General features: G+C 45.3%; 1 protein-coding gene across 8 annotated transcripts in view; it reads right to left on the bottom strand.

Moving 5' to 3' along the window:
* Window positions 1–14,323, bottom strand: part of ZCCHC10 (zinc finger CCHC-type containing 10) — a 31,583-nt gene extending 17,260 nt beyond the window's left edge. For 2 of the 8 annotated variants that reach the window (XM_032156437.2, XM_032156439.2), the window contains exon 1: window positions 14,086–14,313. In XM_032156437.2, the coding sequence (XP_032012328.1) occupies window positions 14,086–14,126 (41 nt within the window). In that variant the 5' untranslated portion in view covers window positions 14,127–14,313. Of the gene's footprint in view, window positions 1–9,308; window positions 9,375–14,085 lie in introns of all 8 variants that reach the window. The other 6 variants (XM_032156438.2, XM_032156434.2, XM_032156432.2 and 3 more) reach the window with 6 other exon arrangements.
* Window positions 14,324–18,343: the final 4,020 nt, after the last annotated feature.

The following is an 18,343-nucleotide window of genomic DNA, read 5'->3' as shown; positions in this document are numbered from 1 at the left end:
GAACTCCTGACCTCAGATGATCCGCCCACCCGGGCCTCCCAAAGTGCTGGGATTATAGGCGTGAGCCACCGCGCCTGGCCCTATTTACTCTTTAGACCCCATTTAAGTTTCATCAAATGTCTTAATGTCCCATATAGCAAATTCAGTTCAGCGCCAGAGTTGCACTTGTCACATTTCTTTAGTTTCCTTCAGTAGGGAAGAGTTCCTCAGTCACATCTTGCTTTTCATGATCTTGACACTTTTAGAAGATTACAAGCCAGGTATCTTCGCAGTGTGCTTCAATTTGAGTTCGAAAATTTGCTTCCAAGCCCACTCATGTGGCTATTTGCAGAAGGCTTTAGTTCCTTGCCATGTTGGCCTTTCCAAAGTGCTACTTACAACACAGCTTTGCCCAGAATGAATGACCAAGACCATAAATTTTGCTGTATTCTACTGATCACACAGACCAACCATGGTATAATGCGTGATTACACAAGGGTGTACCAGGAGACAGAGATCATCACAGTCCATCTTAGAGGCTGGCTATCACATCTGGTATCTCTGAGTATCTTTGGCAGGAATAAAACAGAAGTGATGCTGTGTACTTCTCATTGTATCCTATCAGGTTAACATAAGATTTCAATTTGTCTTATTACTGATGATGTTCACTTTGATCCCTTGATTAAGGAGTATCTACCAGACTTCGCCACTGTGAGGTGTTTTTGTTTTTTTTTTTTGAGACTAAGTCTTGCTCTGTCACCCAAGCTGGAGTGTAGTGGCGTGATCTCAGCTCACTGCAGCCTCTGCCTCCCGGGCTCAAGAGATTCTCCTGCCTCAGCCTACTGAGTAGCTGGGATTACAGGTGTGCACCACCACACTCAGCTAATTGTTGTATTTTTAGTAGATATGGGGATTCACCATGTTGGCCAGGATAGGAGTCTCGAACTCCTAACCTCAAGTGATCTGGCTGACTTAGCCTCCCAAAGTGCTGGGATTACAGGCAGAAGCCACTGCGTTTGGGCTGTAAAGTTACTTTTCATCCTTTTGTAATTGTGGCAGTTTTAAAATATGTTCACAAATTTTGTGGAATTGTAATTCCCCTCTCCTTGGGTGTGGCTTGGACTTCACAACTTGCTTCCAACTAACAGAATGAAGCAAGGTGAGGGAGTGTGACTTTGAAGACTAGGTCAAGTAGCTGCCATGTTATGAAGATGCTCAAGCAGCCTCCACAATGACCCATGTGGCAAGGAACCTTACCCTGCTGTCAATAGCCATGTAAGTGAACCATCTTGGAAGCAGATTCCCAGCTCTGGTCAAGCCTTCAGATAACTGCTGCCCCTGCCAACATCCTGATAACAACCACATGGGAGAGCCTGAGTCAGAACCACTCACCTAGGTCACTCCTCAATTCCTGACCCAGGGAAACTGTGAATTAATATTTATTGTTATAAGCCACTAAATTTTAGGAGTAATCTGTTACACAGCAATTGATAACTAATAATTATTTTGTGGGCTAATACTTGAAAGTCCATAAGTATCCTACTCCTCATTAAATATTTAGTTCCTTTATTCATGAGTGTGAATTAATGTTTTTCCATTTTATTCAATGGGTTATAATCCATCACCATCTTTTAGGCTGAGGCTCAAACTGTCACAGTTTTGGTCAGTGGGAGCCCCTTCAAGCTGGATTCTGTGTTCTTTTGACATGGCTCCTTTATTATTTGGGTATTTCCTTGATTTCTGGTACAAGAACAAAAAAATATAGGCTTAGTTTGTATTTTCCCTGCTCCAGCCCTGAAACCAGCCATTTCTCCAAGGTGCTCTGATAATGTTTGGAGCCAACATGGGGGCACAGACTGCTTGCTGTTACTGGGATATTGCTGCTCCTAGTTAGTGTCAGTGAATACAGCTAGGGAATACACACACCTACTCATCTGTCAAATATACACACTTACATCTATATTTAATATTTTGAAAACCACGATTTCACACTGATAATTTTAATTCTAACCCAATTTCACAGATTTTTAAATTTTTCTCCACTTGATCTTAGCCAAAAAGCCGAGAAGCAATTATTATTTATTTTTCTCTTTTTTTTTTTCTGAGACGGAGTTTTGCGCCTGTGCCCAGGCTGGAGTGCAATGACGCAATCTTGGCTCACTGCAACCTCCGCCTCCCGGGTTCAATCGATTCTCTTGCCTCAGCCTCCCAATTTGCTGGGATTACAGGCGCCTGCCACCACACCTGGCTAATTTTTGTATTTTTAGTAGAGGTGGGGTTTCGCCACATTGGCCAGGCTGGTCGTGAACTCCTGACCTCAGGTGATCCACCCGCCTCAGCCTCCCAAAGTGCTGGGATTATAGATGTGACCCACCGCGCCCAGCTATTTTTCTCTTCTATACTTCCTTCTTCAGGAAGAAACCTGGCTCCCACTATCATTAACAGATTACTTATTTGGTCAATTCCCCTTATGTAACCAATTGCCCATTGTTGCCACTGCTGCCTCCTCCCCCATATCCTCTTAACTTCGCTTGGAATCTGCCCTGCACCCCAACCTGCGACTCCCATTGCCAGGTGGGCCCCCCAGGCACATTTCTCTTTATACTCAGGCTCCGGTACCCTATACCCACTCACATACCCTGTGTAGATGTTCTCTCCATGAGGAGACAACTTTTGTTAAACTGCCTCGTGTGGACACCTTTGACCCAGCTTGGGATCTGACACCCTGCATTGGACTTCCCAATACTGGATGACCTCTACAACCTGCTGACAACACAAGCCAGTTCAAGCTCCTCTGTAGGTGCTCTCCAGACCCCACATTCAGCTCTAATATTTCAAAGCCAAGTTGACCCTCTGCATAGACACCTAGTGTGCTCTATTCTACCCAATACTTTTAGGATTGCATTGTTAAGGAAGGGAAGAGGAAGAACTATAAAAATGTCCATAGCATGATATTTTTTTTCATTTTTGAGACAGTGTCTCACTCTGTTGCCCAGACTGGAGTGCGATGGTGTGATCATGGCTCACTGCAACCTCAATCTCCTGAGCCCAAGCCATCCTTCCACCTCAGCCTCTCAAGTAGCTGGGACCACAGGTGCCCACCACCATGCATGGCTAATATTTTTAGTTTTTGTAGAGATAGGGTCTCACTATGTTTCCTAGGCTGGTTTCAAACTCCTGGCCTCAAGCAATCTTCCCACCTCAGCATCCCAAAGTGCTGGGATTATAGGCATGAGCCACTGTGCTTGGCAGCATGATTTGCAGTATCCTCAAAATTGGAAATAATATGAAACTAGAACAGAAATTTGTGGTACAGAATACAGTGGAATACTTCATGGTAATAACAAAGAATAAATTACAGCTTCATTTAACATAAGATATAAGATAGAATAATCCAAATTGAACGATTCTATACAAAGTTTAAAGAGACAGCCAGGTGTGGTAGCTCACTCCTGTAATCCCAACACTTTAGGAGACCAGGTGGGTGGATCACTTGAAGCCAGGAGTTCGAGACTAGCCTGGCCAACATGGCAAAACTCTGTCTCTACTAAAAATACAAAAAATTAGCTGGGTGTCGTGGCACATGCCTGTAGTCCCAACTGCTCGGGAGGCTGAGGCCTATGAATCGCTTGAAACCAACCAGGAGGCGGAGGTTGCAGTGAGCCAAGATCGTACCACAGCCTTCCAGTCTGGGCAACAAAGTGAGAATCTGTCTCAAAAAAAAAAAAAAAAAAAAGACAAAATTAAACTCTAGTGCACAGATAGTAAATAAACCAAGGCCAGGTGTGTTGGTTCACACCTGTAATCCCAGCACTTCTTTAAAGTTTTAAAGAAATCTTTACTCTTTCACTACATAGCTATATGAACTTCAGCAAGCTGACTTTTTTTTTTTTTTTTAATTACAATAGAGACAAGGTCTCACTATGCTGCCCAATCAGGTCTCAAACTCCTGGGCTGAAGCGATCCTCCCTCCTTGGCCTCTCCCCCTTTTTATTTGAGACGGAGCCTTCCTCTGTCGTCCAGGCTGGAGTACAGTGGCGCAATCTCGGTTCACTGCAACCTCCGCCACGCAGGTTCAAACGATTCTCATGCCTCAGCCTCCCAAGTAGCTAGGACTACAGGGTGTGCCACCCTGCCCTGCTAATTTTTGTATTTTTAGTAGAGACAGGGTTTCGTCATGTTAACCAGGCTAGTCTTGAACTCCTGACCTCAGGTGATCCTTGACCTCAGCCCACCTTGGCTTCCCAAAGTGCTGGGACTACAGGCATGAGCCACCGCATCCAGCCTGCGCTGCATTTTTTTTTTGAGACGGAGTCTTGCTCTGTCACCCAGGCTGGGGTGCAGTGGCGTGATCTCGGCTCACTGCAAGCTCCACTTCCCAGGTTCACGCCAATCTCCTGCCTCAGCCTCCCGAGTAGCTGGGACTACAGGTGCCCGCCACCATGCCCGGCTAATTTTTTGTATTTTTGGTAGAGACGGGGTTTCACCGTGGTCTCAATTTCCTGACCTCGTGATCCGCCCGCCTCGGCCTCCCAAAGTGCTGGGATTACAAGCGTGAGCCACCGCGCCTGGCCTCTGCACTGCATTTTTATGGGCAAGAATCTTCTGCAATACTGTAAGTTTCCTATGACTTAAAGATTTGAGAAACAGCGCAAAGACAATGAAAGAAGCAGGTCCTCAAAGAGTCACATAGCCAGGAAGGGTGGACTAGACAGAGCACTCAGTAATCATCTTTTCTTTCTGTCCATTTCAAAGCCTTTCACGATTTTCCCTAAAAATGAAAATATGTGAGGGTGTTGGGGGTGGGGGTCCATAGTCTTCTTTTCCAAGCTTATAGGTTGTCTTCTCCATATTGAGAAACTGATAGCTTGGGACCCTAGTCATTAAAAATATCCACCAGACATTGTGGAGTTTGTTTTTTATTGTTATAAATATGACATTCACAAATATCATCTAAAGCTCAGGTATGAGGCTGGACGCAGTGGCTTATGCCTATAATCCTGGCACTTTGAGAGGCCAAGGCAGGATCACCCGAGCTCAGGAGTTTGAGACCAGCCTGGGCAACACTGTCTCTAAAAAAAAAAAAAAAAAGAGAGAGAGAGAGAGAAAATAAATGAAGCCCAGGTATAATTAACATATTTTATATTTACGTTTTAAACACTCACAACTCACAAATCACCCCTAAAATTACTAATTTTCCATAAAGATTGCTGAGTTAGACAAACATAATTTCAAAACAAAGAAGATTACCATTTCTTTCTACCCAAATGAATTATCTATTCAAACAATATTCATTTCTATTTGCTAAGGTAAGGCTGAGGGATGTATTTTAACGGTACAGGCTTTTTACGTGAAATGACGTTCTTTGATACCAAAAATACTAGGACACACTTGCCATATTGGCAAAGTTGTTTTTTTAATGCCTATTGTTGGCAAAAGCAGGGAATAGCCACTCTGTAAATGGACACCGCTAGTGAGAATGTAAAGTGGCACAAATTTTTCAAAGGGCAACTTGTTAATATGCAACCAAAAAATTTTAAATGTGCATACCAGCCAGGTGCAGTGACTCACACCTGTAATCCCAGCACTTTGGGAGGCCAAGGCAGGTGGATCACTTGAGGTCAGGAGTTCAAGACCAGCCTGGCCAACATAGTAAAACCCTACCTCTACTAAAAATAAAAAAATTAGCTGGGTGGGGTGGTGCATCTGTAGTCCTAGCTACTTGGGAGGCTGAGACAGGAGAATTGCTTGAATCCCAGAGGCAGAGGTTGCAGTGAGCTGAAATCGTGCCTCTGCACTCTAGCCTGGGTGACACACTGAAACTCCATCTCAAAAAAAAAAAAAAAAAAAGTACATACCAAAAAGAGAACATAAAAGATGACCATTTATCTAGGAAATACCTAAGAATCCAAAAAATAGAGCAACTAGGCCAGGCACAGTGGCTCACGCCTATAATCCCAGCACTTTGGGAAACAGTGGTGGGAGGATCATTTTTTTTTCTTGAGACAGAGTCTTGCTCTGTCGCCCAGGCTGGAGTGCAGTGGCGCAATCTCAACTCACTGCAAGCTCCGCCTCCCAGGTTCACGCCATTCTCCTGCCTCAGCCTCTCCGAGTAGCTGGGACTACAGGCGCCCGCCACCACACCCAGCTAATTTTTTGTATTTTTAGTAGCAACGGGGTTTCACCGTGGTCTCGATCTCCTGACCTCGTGATCAGCCCACCTCAGCCTCCCAAAGTGCTGGGATTACAAGCGTGAGCCACCGCGCCTGGCCTGGGAGGATCGTTTGAGCCTAGGAGTTCAAGACAAGCCTGGGCAACATAGCGACACCCCGCCTGCACAAAAAATAAAATTGTGGCCAGGAGTGGTGGTTCACACTTGTAATATCCCAGCACTTTGGAAGGCCAAGGCAGATCACTTAATACCAGGAGGTGAAGACCAGCCTGGCCAACACAGCAAAACCCCGACTCTACTGAAAATACAAAAATTAGCCTGTAATCCCAGCTACTTAGGAGGCTGTGGCATGAGAATCACTTGAGCCTAGGAGGCAGAGGCTGCAAGGAACCGAGATCGCGCCACTGTACTCCAGCCTAAGCCACGGAGCAAGACTCTGTCTCAAAAAAATATAAATAAAAAAATAAAATAAAATTGCTGAATGTAGTGGGTTGCAGCTGTAGTCTCAGTTACTCAGGAGGCTGTGGTGGGAGAATCATTTGAGCCAGGAGTTCAAGACTGCAATGAGATATGATCATACAACTACACGCCAGCCTGTGTGACAGAGCAAAAGCCTGTCTCTCAAAAAAAAAAAAAAGAAAAAAAAAGAGCTACTACAACTAATAAATTAGTAAGGTCAGAGGACATAAGATCATTATACACAAGACTACCAGCAACAACTGAAACTAAAAATTTTTTTTTTTTTGAGATGGAGTCTCACTCTCTCACCCAGGCTGGAGTGCAGTGGTGGAATATTGGCTCACTGCAAGCTCCACCTCCCGCGTTCATGCCATTCTCCTGCCTCAGCCTCCCAAGTAGCTGGGACAAGCGCCTGCCACCATGCCTGGCTAATTTTTTCTATTTATTATTTTTTTTTTTCTGCGACAAGTCTCACTCTGTCACCCAGGCTGGAGCGCAGTGGCGCAGTCTCAGCTCACTGCAAGCTCCGCCTCACGGGTTCACGCTATTCTCCTGCCTCAGCCTACTAAGTAACTGGGACTACAGGCGCCCGTCACCACGCCCGGCTAATTTTTTGTATTTTTAGTAGAGACATGGTTTCACTGTGTTAGCCAGGATGGTCTTGATCTTTTGATCTCGTGATCCGCCCGCCTCGGCCTCCCAAAGTGCTGGATTACAGACGTGAGCCACTGCGCCTGGCCTAATTTTTGGTATTTTTAGTAGAGACGGGGTTTCACCATGTTAGCCAGGATGGTCTCGATCTCCTGACCTTGTGATCCGCCCGCCTCAGCCTCCCAAAGTGCTGGGATTACAGGCGTGAGCTACTGCGCCCAGCCTTTTGAAACTAAAATTAAAGTTTTTTTTTTTTTTTTTTTTTTTTCCTGAGATGGAGTCTCGCTGTGTCGCCCAGGCTGGAGTGCAGTGGCGCAATCTCGGCTCACTGCAAGCTCCACCTCCTGGGTTCACGCCATTCTCCTGCCTCAGCCTCTCCGAGTAGCTGGGACTACAGGCGCCCGCCACCACGCCCGGCTAATTTTTTTTTTGTATTTTTAGTAGAGACGGGGTTTCACCGTGGTCTCGATCTCCTGACCTCGTGATCCACCCGCCTCGGCCTCCCAAAGTGCTGGGATTACAAGCGTGAGCCACCGCGCCCGGCCTGAAACTAAAATTTTTAAAAAACACTATTACAATACTTAGGGACAAATCTGACAAAAGACGTGCAAGACCTCTGAAAACTACAAAAGACTGCTAAGAGAAATTAAAGATGACCTAAATAAACGGTGAGATATACATATGCACGGATCAGAAAACTCAATACTGTTAGGATGCCAATTCTCCATAGGTTGATCTGTACACTCAATGCAATCCCAGCTGAAATCACAGCAGCTTTTGGTAAGCTAATTCTAAAATTTACCTGGAAATACAATCTAAAATAGTCAAAATAACTCTGAAAAAGAGCAAAATCAGAGGTCTAACACGTGGTTTCAAGACTCATTATGAAGCTACAGTAATCATGACACTACCATAGACTTTATAAATACTGTACATTAGGCTGCCCTAAATTTATAAACTTTTTTTATTTCAATAATAAATTAATCTTAGCTTACTACAATTTTAAACTTTTTTATTTTTTGAAACAGAGTCTTGCTCTGTCACCCAGGCTGGAGTGCAATGGTGTGATCTCGGCTCACTGCAAGCTCCGCCTCCCAGGTGATAGTGATTCTCCTGCCTCAGCCTCCCAAGTAGCTGGAATTACAGGTGCCCACCACGACACCTGGCTAATTTTTTGTATTTTTAGTAGATACGGGGTTTTGCCATGTTGGTCAAGCCGGTCTTGAACTCTGGACCTCAGGTCATCCACCCACCATGGGCCACCCAAAGTGCTGGGATTACAGGAGTGAGCCACCGCACCCAGCCTACTTTATAACTTATAAATGTTTAAAACTTTTTGACTCTTTTGTAATAACCATTAACACACAAACACATTTATAGCTGTACAAAAATTTTTTCTTTCTTTATATCTTCATTCTATAAGCTGTTTTCTATTAAAATTTATTTTTCTTTTTAAGCTTTTTTGTTAAAAACTAAGACACACACACATTAGCCTAGGTCTACAAAGGGTCAGGATCATCAAGATGTCACTAGGCAACAGAAATTTAGCTCCATTATAATCTTATGAGACAACCATAGAATTAATATATGGGATCTGTTATGTGGTGCATGACAATATAGGGAGAGATCCAGTTATGGCCTGCATAGTTTGGTATTGTTCAACTTTTTTTTTTTTTTTTTTTTTTTTTTTGAGACGGACTCTCGCTCTGTCGCCAGGCTGGACTGCAGTGGCACAATCTCGGCTCACTGCAACCTCCGTCTCCCGGGTTCAAGCAATTCTCCTCCCCAGCCTCCCGAGTAGTTGGGATTACAGGCGCATGCCACCACACCCAGCTAATTTTTGTAGAGACAGGGTTTCAACATGTCGGCCAGGATGGTCTCGATCTCTTAACCTTGTGATCCACCCGCCTCAACCTCCCAAAGTGCTGGGATTACAGGCATGAGCCACAACACCCGGCCTTGTTCAAATTTTTATAAATGCCTTGTATGAGGACACAAATGTACATATTTATCAAACCTGCAGTTGACACAAAGCTGAGAGGGATACCTAATAATGATGGATGGCGGAATCAGGATCCAAAAGGTCTTGACAGGCTGCAACTCTGTGTCGAATCTAACAAGATGAAATTTAACAAGGACAAAGGTAAGTCTGACACTTAAGTCCAGAAAATCAATACAAGGCAGGGGAGGTCTGACTTGATGACAATTCAGGTAGAAAACAGGGTTTTTTAACTGACTGAAATCATAGCAAGGGTCAAAAACAAGGGAGTAAGAAAGAAGTGGGGTTTAACTTTATAAATATTATTTTTTTTCAGCTCAACATAAACTTTTAGAAAGATTTGAAAAACACAACAGGCCACTTCAGGAGGTAAGTACACATTACTGGAAGTCTTCTAGCCAAGTTTGATGACGACTCTGGATGTTGAAGAAGGAGTAGTGGAATCTCATATAAGGTTTTGTTTTTTTTTTTTTTTTGAGACGGAGTCTCGCTCTGTCCCCCAGGCTGGAGTGCAGTGGCGCAATCTCGGCTCACTGCAAGCTCCGCCTCCCGGGTTCACGCCATTCTCCTGCCTCAGCCTCTCTGAGTAGCTGGGACTACAGGCGCCCGCCACCACGCCCGGCTAATTTTTTGTATTTTTGTTAGAGACGGGGTTTCACCATGGTCTTGATCTCCTGACGTCGTGATCCGCCCGCCTCGGCCTCCCAAAGTGCTGGGATTACAAGCGTGAGCCACCGCGCCCAGCCTCATATAAGGTTTAATAGAAGAAATGACCCCAAATAGTGCCTAGACTCCATAATTTACTTAATATAGGTAGATGAAAGTACAGTTTACAAGGTAAAAATAATTAAATCAATTATTTCATTCCAATTGATTTAGTAGACTGACTAGTTAAGTCTCCGAAAGATCTACTAAATGAGGAGTTCGTATATAGGCTTTTTTCCCGTTTTCTTCTATTAGTCCAAATACCTTTTTTTTTTTTTTTTTTAAGAACGATAAGGCCAGGCACGGTGGCTCACACCTGTAATCCCAGCACTTTGGGAGGCTGAAGTGGGCAGATTACCTGAGGTCAGAAGTTCAAGACCAGCCTGACCAACATGGAGAAACCCCGTCTCTACTAAAAACACAAAATTAGCCAGGCGAGTGGCACATGCCTGTAATCCCAGCTAAAGAAGGCTGAGGCTTTGGGAGGCCGAGGCGGGCGGATAACGAGGTCAGGAGATCGAGACCACGGTGAAACCGCATCTCTACTAAAAATACAAAAAAAAAATTAGCCGGGCGTGGTGGCGGGCGCCTGTAGTCCCAGCTACTTGGAGAGGCTGAGGCAGGAGAATGGCATGAACTCGGGAGGCGGAGCTTGCAGTGAGCCGAGATTGTGCCACTGCACTCCAGCCTGGGTGACAAAGTGAGACTCCGTCTCAAAAAAAAAAAACTATCCTGGCTAACATGGTGAAACCCCGTCTCTACTAAAAATACAAAAAATTAGCCGGGCGTGGTGGCGGGCGCCTGTAGTCCCAGCTACTCGAGAGGCTGAGGCAGGAGAATGGCGTGAACCCGGGAGGCGGAGCTTGCAGTGAGCCGAGATCACGCCACTGCACTCCAGCCTGGGCAACAGAGCAAGACTCCGTCTCAAAAAAAAAAAAAAAAAAAAAGAAGGCTGAGGCAGGAGAATCACTTGAACCTGGGAGGCGGAGGTTGCCATGAGCCAATATCATGCCACTGCACTCCAGCCTGGGCAACAAGAGCAAAACTCCATCTCAAAAAAAAAAAAAAAAAAAATTCATGATAGCACTTTCTCATTTCTCATTACTAACTTAAAAACTATTTTAAATTTGTTGTTATGGAAGTAATATATGCTCCTTTTAAATAAAATTAAAACTTTTTGATGAATATAAAATGAAAGTAAAGGCTCCTCTCCTGCTTTCCCCCCAAATTCTCTAGGACTTCGCAATCCTCTAAAGGCCCTCCTTTGCTGAATCCCTTGGAGACTTACACTCTGTATACCACAACAGCTTTTATAATATGCCACATGTTTGCTTCCCAACAAGACCAGAAGCTCCTTAAAGGTAAGATTTGTCTTTTACAAATCATGCAACTCATGTACCAAATACAGATACATTGTAGATATAAAAATTTGTTTAAGGCCGGGCACGGTGGCTCACGCCTGTAATCCCAGCACTTTGGGAGGCCGAGGTGGGCGGATCACGAGGTCAGGAGATTGAGACCATCCTGGCTAACACGGTGAAACCCAGTCTCTACTAAAAAAAATACAAAAAGTTAGCCGGGCATGGTGGCGGGCACCTGTAGTCCCACCTACGCAGGAGGCTAAGGCAGGAGAATGGCGTGAATCTGGGAGGCGGAGCTTGCAGTGAGCTGAGATGGTGCTACTGTACTCCAGCCTGGGCGACAGAGTAAGACTCTGTCTCAAAAAAAAATAAAATAAAATAAAATAATAAAAATTTGTTTAACTTTTGATACTTCTGAAACAAGAAATAGCAGTATTATTCAGATGCTTAGTCTTATTTTCACTTCATATTTAAAGTGGACATTGGTTTTGCCAATCCTGCATTCATTTACCTCCTCTGACCTATCCACCCTGGTCATCATTGGCTTATGGTCATCCATTCAATTGTACTGAAAGGAGAATAAGATCTCTAAATCAATCAGAGCTTCACAATCCCACAGGCATGGTTTAGCACAGGGCATGTAATCCAGTCTAGACCAAAGAAGTGCAATCAACTTGAAACTGAGAGAACATATAGGACCCTGGATATTGCAGCCATCTTGGGAGCAAAGAATAGAGCCTAGCCAAATATGGAGCGAACAACGAAAGAACAAGCGTGAGAGACAGACAGGGAGAAATGGGACCCTGGTGACATCATTTAGCACTCCGTTTAAATATCATCATCCTATTTTTGATCTCAGAATTGTCTGAATTAATGGTGGGCGCACTAGCTCATGCCTGTAATTCCAGCACTTTGGGAGGCTAATGTGGGCGGATCACTCGAGATCAGGAGTTCGAGACAAGCCTGACCAACATGGTGAAACCCCGTCTCTACTAAAAATATAAAAATTAGCAGGGCATGGTGGCGGACGCCTGTAGTCCCAGCTAGGCGGGAGGCTGAGGCAGGAGAATCATTTGAACCAGGGAGGCAGAGGTTGCAGTGAGCCAAGATCGCACCACTGCATTCCAACCTGGGCAACAGAGTGACACTCCGTCTAAAAAAAAAAACAAAAAAAAAACTGTCTGACTTCGAGCCTTCTTCCTTCACCAAGCTTACTATTCTAACTCCCTAAGTCTGTCTGTACATTTGAGGAACTCTTCTCATCAGGCCTGAAAGGGTACATGGAAAGGAGAAGAGAAAGAGATTATTTGAATTAAAAATACATAAAAAGATATACAGATAAACACACATATATATACTAGCAGACTTTGAGCTACATATAGACATGAAAATGGAGATGGCATGAAATATTTATGAAAAAGAGGCAGATGTTTGGATGTGCAAAGGCTGTTGAAAAAAAAGCTTTACAAGAAAGGGGTTGCCGTGCGCGGTGGCTCACGCCTGTAATCCCAGCACTTTGGGAGGCTGAGGCGGGCGGATCACGAGGTCAGGGAATTGAGACCATCCTGGCTAACACGGTGAAACCCTGTCTCTACTAAAAATACAAAAAATCAGTCGGGCGTGGTGGCGGGCACCTGTAGTCCCAGCTACTCGGGAGGCTAAGGCAGCAGGATGGCTAAGGCAGGGGCATGGCGTGAACTCGGGGGGCAGAGCTTGCAGTGAGCCGAGATTGTGCCACTACACTCCAGCCTGGGAGACAGAGCAAGACTCCGCCTCAAAAAAAAAAAAAAAAGAAAGAGGCATCTGGGGTGACCCTTGCATTATTTGTCAGCTGTGAATCTCTTCTGCCACTCTCTCTTGTTCATTAGGCGTAATGGCCATCTTTCCGTTCTGTAAAACGTAAGTTTCAGGCTCAAAGCAATTATGCCACTATCCGGATGCTCTTTCTCAAAATCCTCGTATGACTGTTCCTTTTTCACCCTTTAAATCTCTGTTCAAATTCCACCTCTTCAGAGATGCCTTTCCAGTCCAACCAACCTAAAGTGGGCCTTTCCCTCTTTCCATCACAACAGCTTATTTCCTTCAAAGCTGTTATCACCAGCTGTATTTACAATTTGTGGTTTATCGACTGTTTCCATCACTAGAATGTAAGCTCTCTGAAAGCAAGGATTTTGTCTTGAACACCTCTTTTTGTTTATACCCAATGTCTGGCACAGAACGGTAGGAACTAAATAAATTAATATTTATTGAAAGAGAGAATGAGTAGCAAAAGGTGATAAGATAGCCTGGGAAAGCAATTGGCATTGTAGGCAGGGTGTTCCTAGGGAAGGCGCTAGAATAAGGAAGTAGGAAAAGGCAGCTGGGCTGGACGCTGAATAGGAAACTGAAGGTTTACATCGGCTGGAATAAAGGTGTCAGACCGGGGCTTCAGGGCTCCCCTGTCCACGCGTGGGGTTGGCGGAGGAGCATAAATAACTGAGTGACCAACTATGGGCGTTCCCTTCAGAGAAACCAAAAGCGACAGTTGTCTTCAAACCCCGCTCTGTCCCGTGCCGCAGACTTCACGCGGCTGTCTTCCGCGAAATCGCTAACCCACGGTCACCAGACTTATCGCCCGGGCCCGAGCCTCTCGGGAGGCAGAAGCGTGTTTGAGAAACGGACATTCTCCGCCAGTCCCAACAGGGGTCCGAAACCAGCCCGTTGACGTGCGTTTCCCCGCTCCCAGCCCTCCAGTGGGCCCGAGCCGGATCCTTACTTACGCTTGTCTCCGGGCTATCAGCCGATGCATGGGAGTCGCCATCTTAGCGCGGTGAAAGCCGGCCGCGCAGGATTTTGGGAAACTCCTCGGAAGGGCGGGGCTTCCAACCGGGAGGCCGTAGACATAGGCGGGGCCAGACAGGTCTCTCGGGGCTCTGGGGCAGCCTCTGCGGCAGTATCTTAGTGCCGGCTGGTGGATCGGCAGGGGAGGGGCTGGTGGGTCGGCAGGGGAGGGGCTGGTGGGTCGGCAGGGGAGGGGCTGGAGGGTCGGAAGGGGAGGGGCTGGAGGGTCGGAAGGGGAGGGGCTGGAGGGTCGGGATGGGAGGGGCTGGTGGGTCGGGAGGGGCTCGTGTCTCCAGTGTGGATCTCGGGTTCTCGGGCCGAACAGGGTTTCAAAGGATGATTACAGTCAAGAACATTATCTGTGGAAAATGAGAACAGCATTCTCGAACGAGGGATACACATACAAAGACAAAGAATGAAACTGTGGTGTTCAGAAAACTAGAAGTAGTCTGGAGAATAGAAAGGAATTAGTTGACCAGGATTGAGACCATCAATTGAAAGAATGACTTTAGCAAGCCAGAGTACAAACATATACGTTATTTCTGTTTTTTATGTATTTCACAGCGTTATTACAAGTACTAAATGGGACTGTATAACTAAACCTGCTTTGTCAAGCAGAAAAAGACTATACAAATATTTTAGAATATTTTAGGTGCATCTACATCTAACGTCAGCTCACGGAGCTATTATTCTCTTAAAACCCACGTTCTCTGAAATATATATGACTTTCTGAAGTGTGTGTGTGTGTTTCTGGGTCATCCATATTTTTTCCTTTTTTTTTTTTGTTTGAGACACAGTCTCGCTGTGCCACTAGGCTGGAGTGCAGTGGCGTGGTGCGATCTCGGCTCAGTGCAACCTCCGGGTCCCTGGTTCAAGAGAGTCTCTTGCCTCAGCCTCCCGAATAGCTGGGATTACAAGCACGCACCACCATGCCCAGCTAATTTTTGTATTTTTACTAGAGACAGGGTTTCACCGTGTTGGCCAGGATGGTCTCGATCTCCTGACCTTATAATCCACCCGCCTTGGCCTCCTAAAGTGCTGGGATTACAGGAGTGAGCCACCGCGCCCAGCCATATTTTTTCAATTAATAATTAACACTTAAAATGTTTTAGGAGCTGAGGACAGAGCATTTGAACAAATAAAATCCGTGTACACATGGAACTTTCTACAGACAATGAATGAAGACTATTCCCATGGGCATAAGTACTCTAACGCAAAATATTTCAGAGTAAGGGATTAAAGAGTGATTAGCCGTTAGGGAAGGTGATGATGTGACCTTTGAGCACAACTTGTTCTTCAAAAAAATGGGCTCTTACATGTTGTGTTCTCCAGCTTGCTTTTTTCATTCCTCAGTGTATTTATAAAAATGTTTTCCCGGCCAGGCGCAGTGGCTCACGCCTGTTATCCCAGCACTTTCAGAGGCCGAGAAGGGCCGAGAAGGGCGGATCACCTGAGGTTGGGAGTTCAAGGCCAGCTTGACCAACATGGAGAAACCCCATCTCTACTAAAAATACAAAAAAAATTAGCTGGGTGTGGTGGTGCATTCCTGTAATCCCACCTACTCGGGAGGCTGAGGCAAGAGATTCGCTTGAACTCGGGAGGTGGAAGTTGCAGTAAGCCGAGATCACACCATTGCACTCCAGCCTGGGCAACAAGAGTGAAACTCCGTCTCAAAAACAAAAAAAAAGAAAAGAAAATATTTTCCCATGTCCACACATATAGATCTAATTCATTCTTTTTATATATTATGTTATGGATTACATGGATATTCCCCAAGTATCCAGCCACTACCCTATTGCTGAACAATTAGATCATTTACCACAACAACAGAAAGAGTAAATTTTTAAACAATCCCCTGCGTTGCCATAAGATGACGTCCTAGTAGGATTGCTGGGTCAAAGGACATGCACTCTGTTTTTCTTTGTTTTGAGACGGAGTCTACCTCTATTGCCCAGGCTGGAGTGCAGTGACACAATCTTGGCTCACTGCACCCTCCACCTCCCGGGTTCAAGTGAGTCCCCTGCCTCAGCCTCCCGAGTAGCTGGGACTACAGGTGCCTGCCACTGTGCCTGGCTAATTTTTGTATTTTTAGTAGAGACAGGGTTTCACCATGTTGGCCAAGCTGGTCTCAAACTCCTGACCTCAGGTGATCCGCCTGCCTTGGCCTCCCAAAGTGCTGGGATTACAGGCGTGAGCCAACGCACCAGGATGGCGCTATTGTTTTTTTAAAAAATGTTTTTACCCTTTATGTTTTACCATTGGTTATTGTAACTATTTAGGAAACCTCAGTGCTGTAACCGGTAAAAGTGGAATCTGGTACAAAAATCAAGTGTGGGTTTACCCTTCATGTGCCTTGGCATAAAACAACAAGAACTCTTCTTCCAGTAGCATAAAAGAATTTAACTAACTTGGCTGGGCATGGTGGCTCACACCTGTGGAATGCAGTGACATGATCTTGGCTTGTGGATCACTTGACGTCAGGAGTTCAAGACCAGCCTGGCCAATATGGTGAAACCCTGTCTCTACTAAAAATACAAAAATTAGCCGGGCGTGGTGGTGTGTGCCTGTAATCCCAGATACTGGCGAGGCTGAGGCAGAAGAATTGCTTGAACCCAGGAGGCAGAAGTTGCAGTGAGCTGAGATTGCACCGCTGTACTCCAGCCTGGGTGACAGAGCGAGACTTGTCTCAAAAAAAAAAAAAAAAAGGAATCCAGGCCTAGTGCAGTGGCTCATGCCTGTAAACCCAACACTTTGGGAGGCCAAAATGGGCAGATCATTTCAGGCCAGGACTTTGAGACCAGCCTGACCAACATGGTGAAATACATCTCTACTAAAAAAACAAAAAAATTTAGCCGGGCATGGTGATGCATGTCTGTAATCCCGGCTACTTGGGAGGCTGGGGCACGAAAATTGTTTGAACCTGGGAGGCAGAAGTTGCAGTGAGCCGAGATCATGCTGGAGCACAAAAAAAAAAAAAAAAAAAAGGAATATACTGAGGAAGCTGAGATAACCCCAAATAATCAAAGGAAAAGCAAACCAAGTCTAGGTAGGTCTTTTTCTGTCTCTCATCTCTGTTTCTCTTGGCATGTCAATTTCCTTCTCTTCTACTGCAGACTAGTTTAAATCACCAGAGGAGCCAGCAAATCCTGGACTCACAATCACACAGCCTTATGATCTATGTCACAGCAAAGTGCTGCATCAAAGCCCAAGGACTTTAAGGAACCCAAGCAGCTTCATCTGAAGATAAGGAAACATGACACAACTTTTGAGCATTTTGTTTTTAGGTCTTCTTGCAAAGTGGAAATAAACTGAGGAAAGCAGCTCTCACCTCATTCCGGGGAGTTTCGGGCACTACTCATGCCCTCATGCCCAGATGTAGATGAAAGAGCCAATCCTGTTTTCATTTGGAGAATCAGAGCTTCTTACGCACAGAGGCCCAGAATGGCCACTCTCAAATCCCCTTGCATAGCCACTCTTCTTTACGAAATGAATGGTTACCCTGCTCTGAACCACTCCCCTATTTAGCCAAGTTAGTTAAATTCTTTTTCTTTTTCTTTCTTTTTTTTTTGAGATGGAATCTTGCTCCGTCGCCCAGGCTAGAGTGTGGAGTGCAGTGACACGATCTTGGCTCACTGCACCCTCCGCCTCCCGGGTTCAAGTGATTCTCCTGCCTCAGCCTCCTGAGTAGCAGGGATTACAGGCATGTAATATTTCCAACAGGAAATATCTCTATGGCTAGCTAGTCTCAGAGGGACAAACAGTTCCCCTTATGAGACAAATAACGCAAATTTGGAGAGTCTGTGTCTGGTCTTGCCATAAGTAAACAGGGGTATCATCAGTTGTCTTATCTAAGTCCTATCCAGAAGAGTGATTCTTTGCAGTAAGCTGGGACAAAGAGTGAGTGTGTTGGCATGGAGTGAGGGGGGGTGGGGGGCGGGTGGTTCTTAACCATCTCAGTTTTCCGGAAGGGTAGGACTTACATAGAGTTCAGTGTTGTGAAAACAGGACAAAGACTATTCCACCAGCTGAGACACTCTGAAGAGAGTGCCATGTGCTTGGTCACATGTTTATCTGCTTATCTCTCTTTCAAATCATTGTGGTCCAGTGAGAGGAGGTGCTGTGATAATTCAGCTTGGGTTATGCCCACTCCTACTGTTAGCGTGGTAAAGAGAAGGGGTCCTGGGAAGATCAAGAAAA

This window comes from Hylobates moloch, unplaced genomic scaffold, assembly GCF_009828535.3.
Source record: "Hylobates moloch isolate HMO894 unplaced genomic scaffold, HMol_V3 SCAFFOLD_6, whole genome shotgun sequence".
NCBI lineage: Eukaryota > Metazoa > Chordata > Mammalia > Primates > Hylobatidae > Hylobates > Hylobates moloch.
This window is presented reverse-complemented; position numbering and strand designations above follow the sequence as displayed.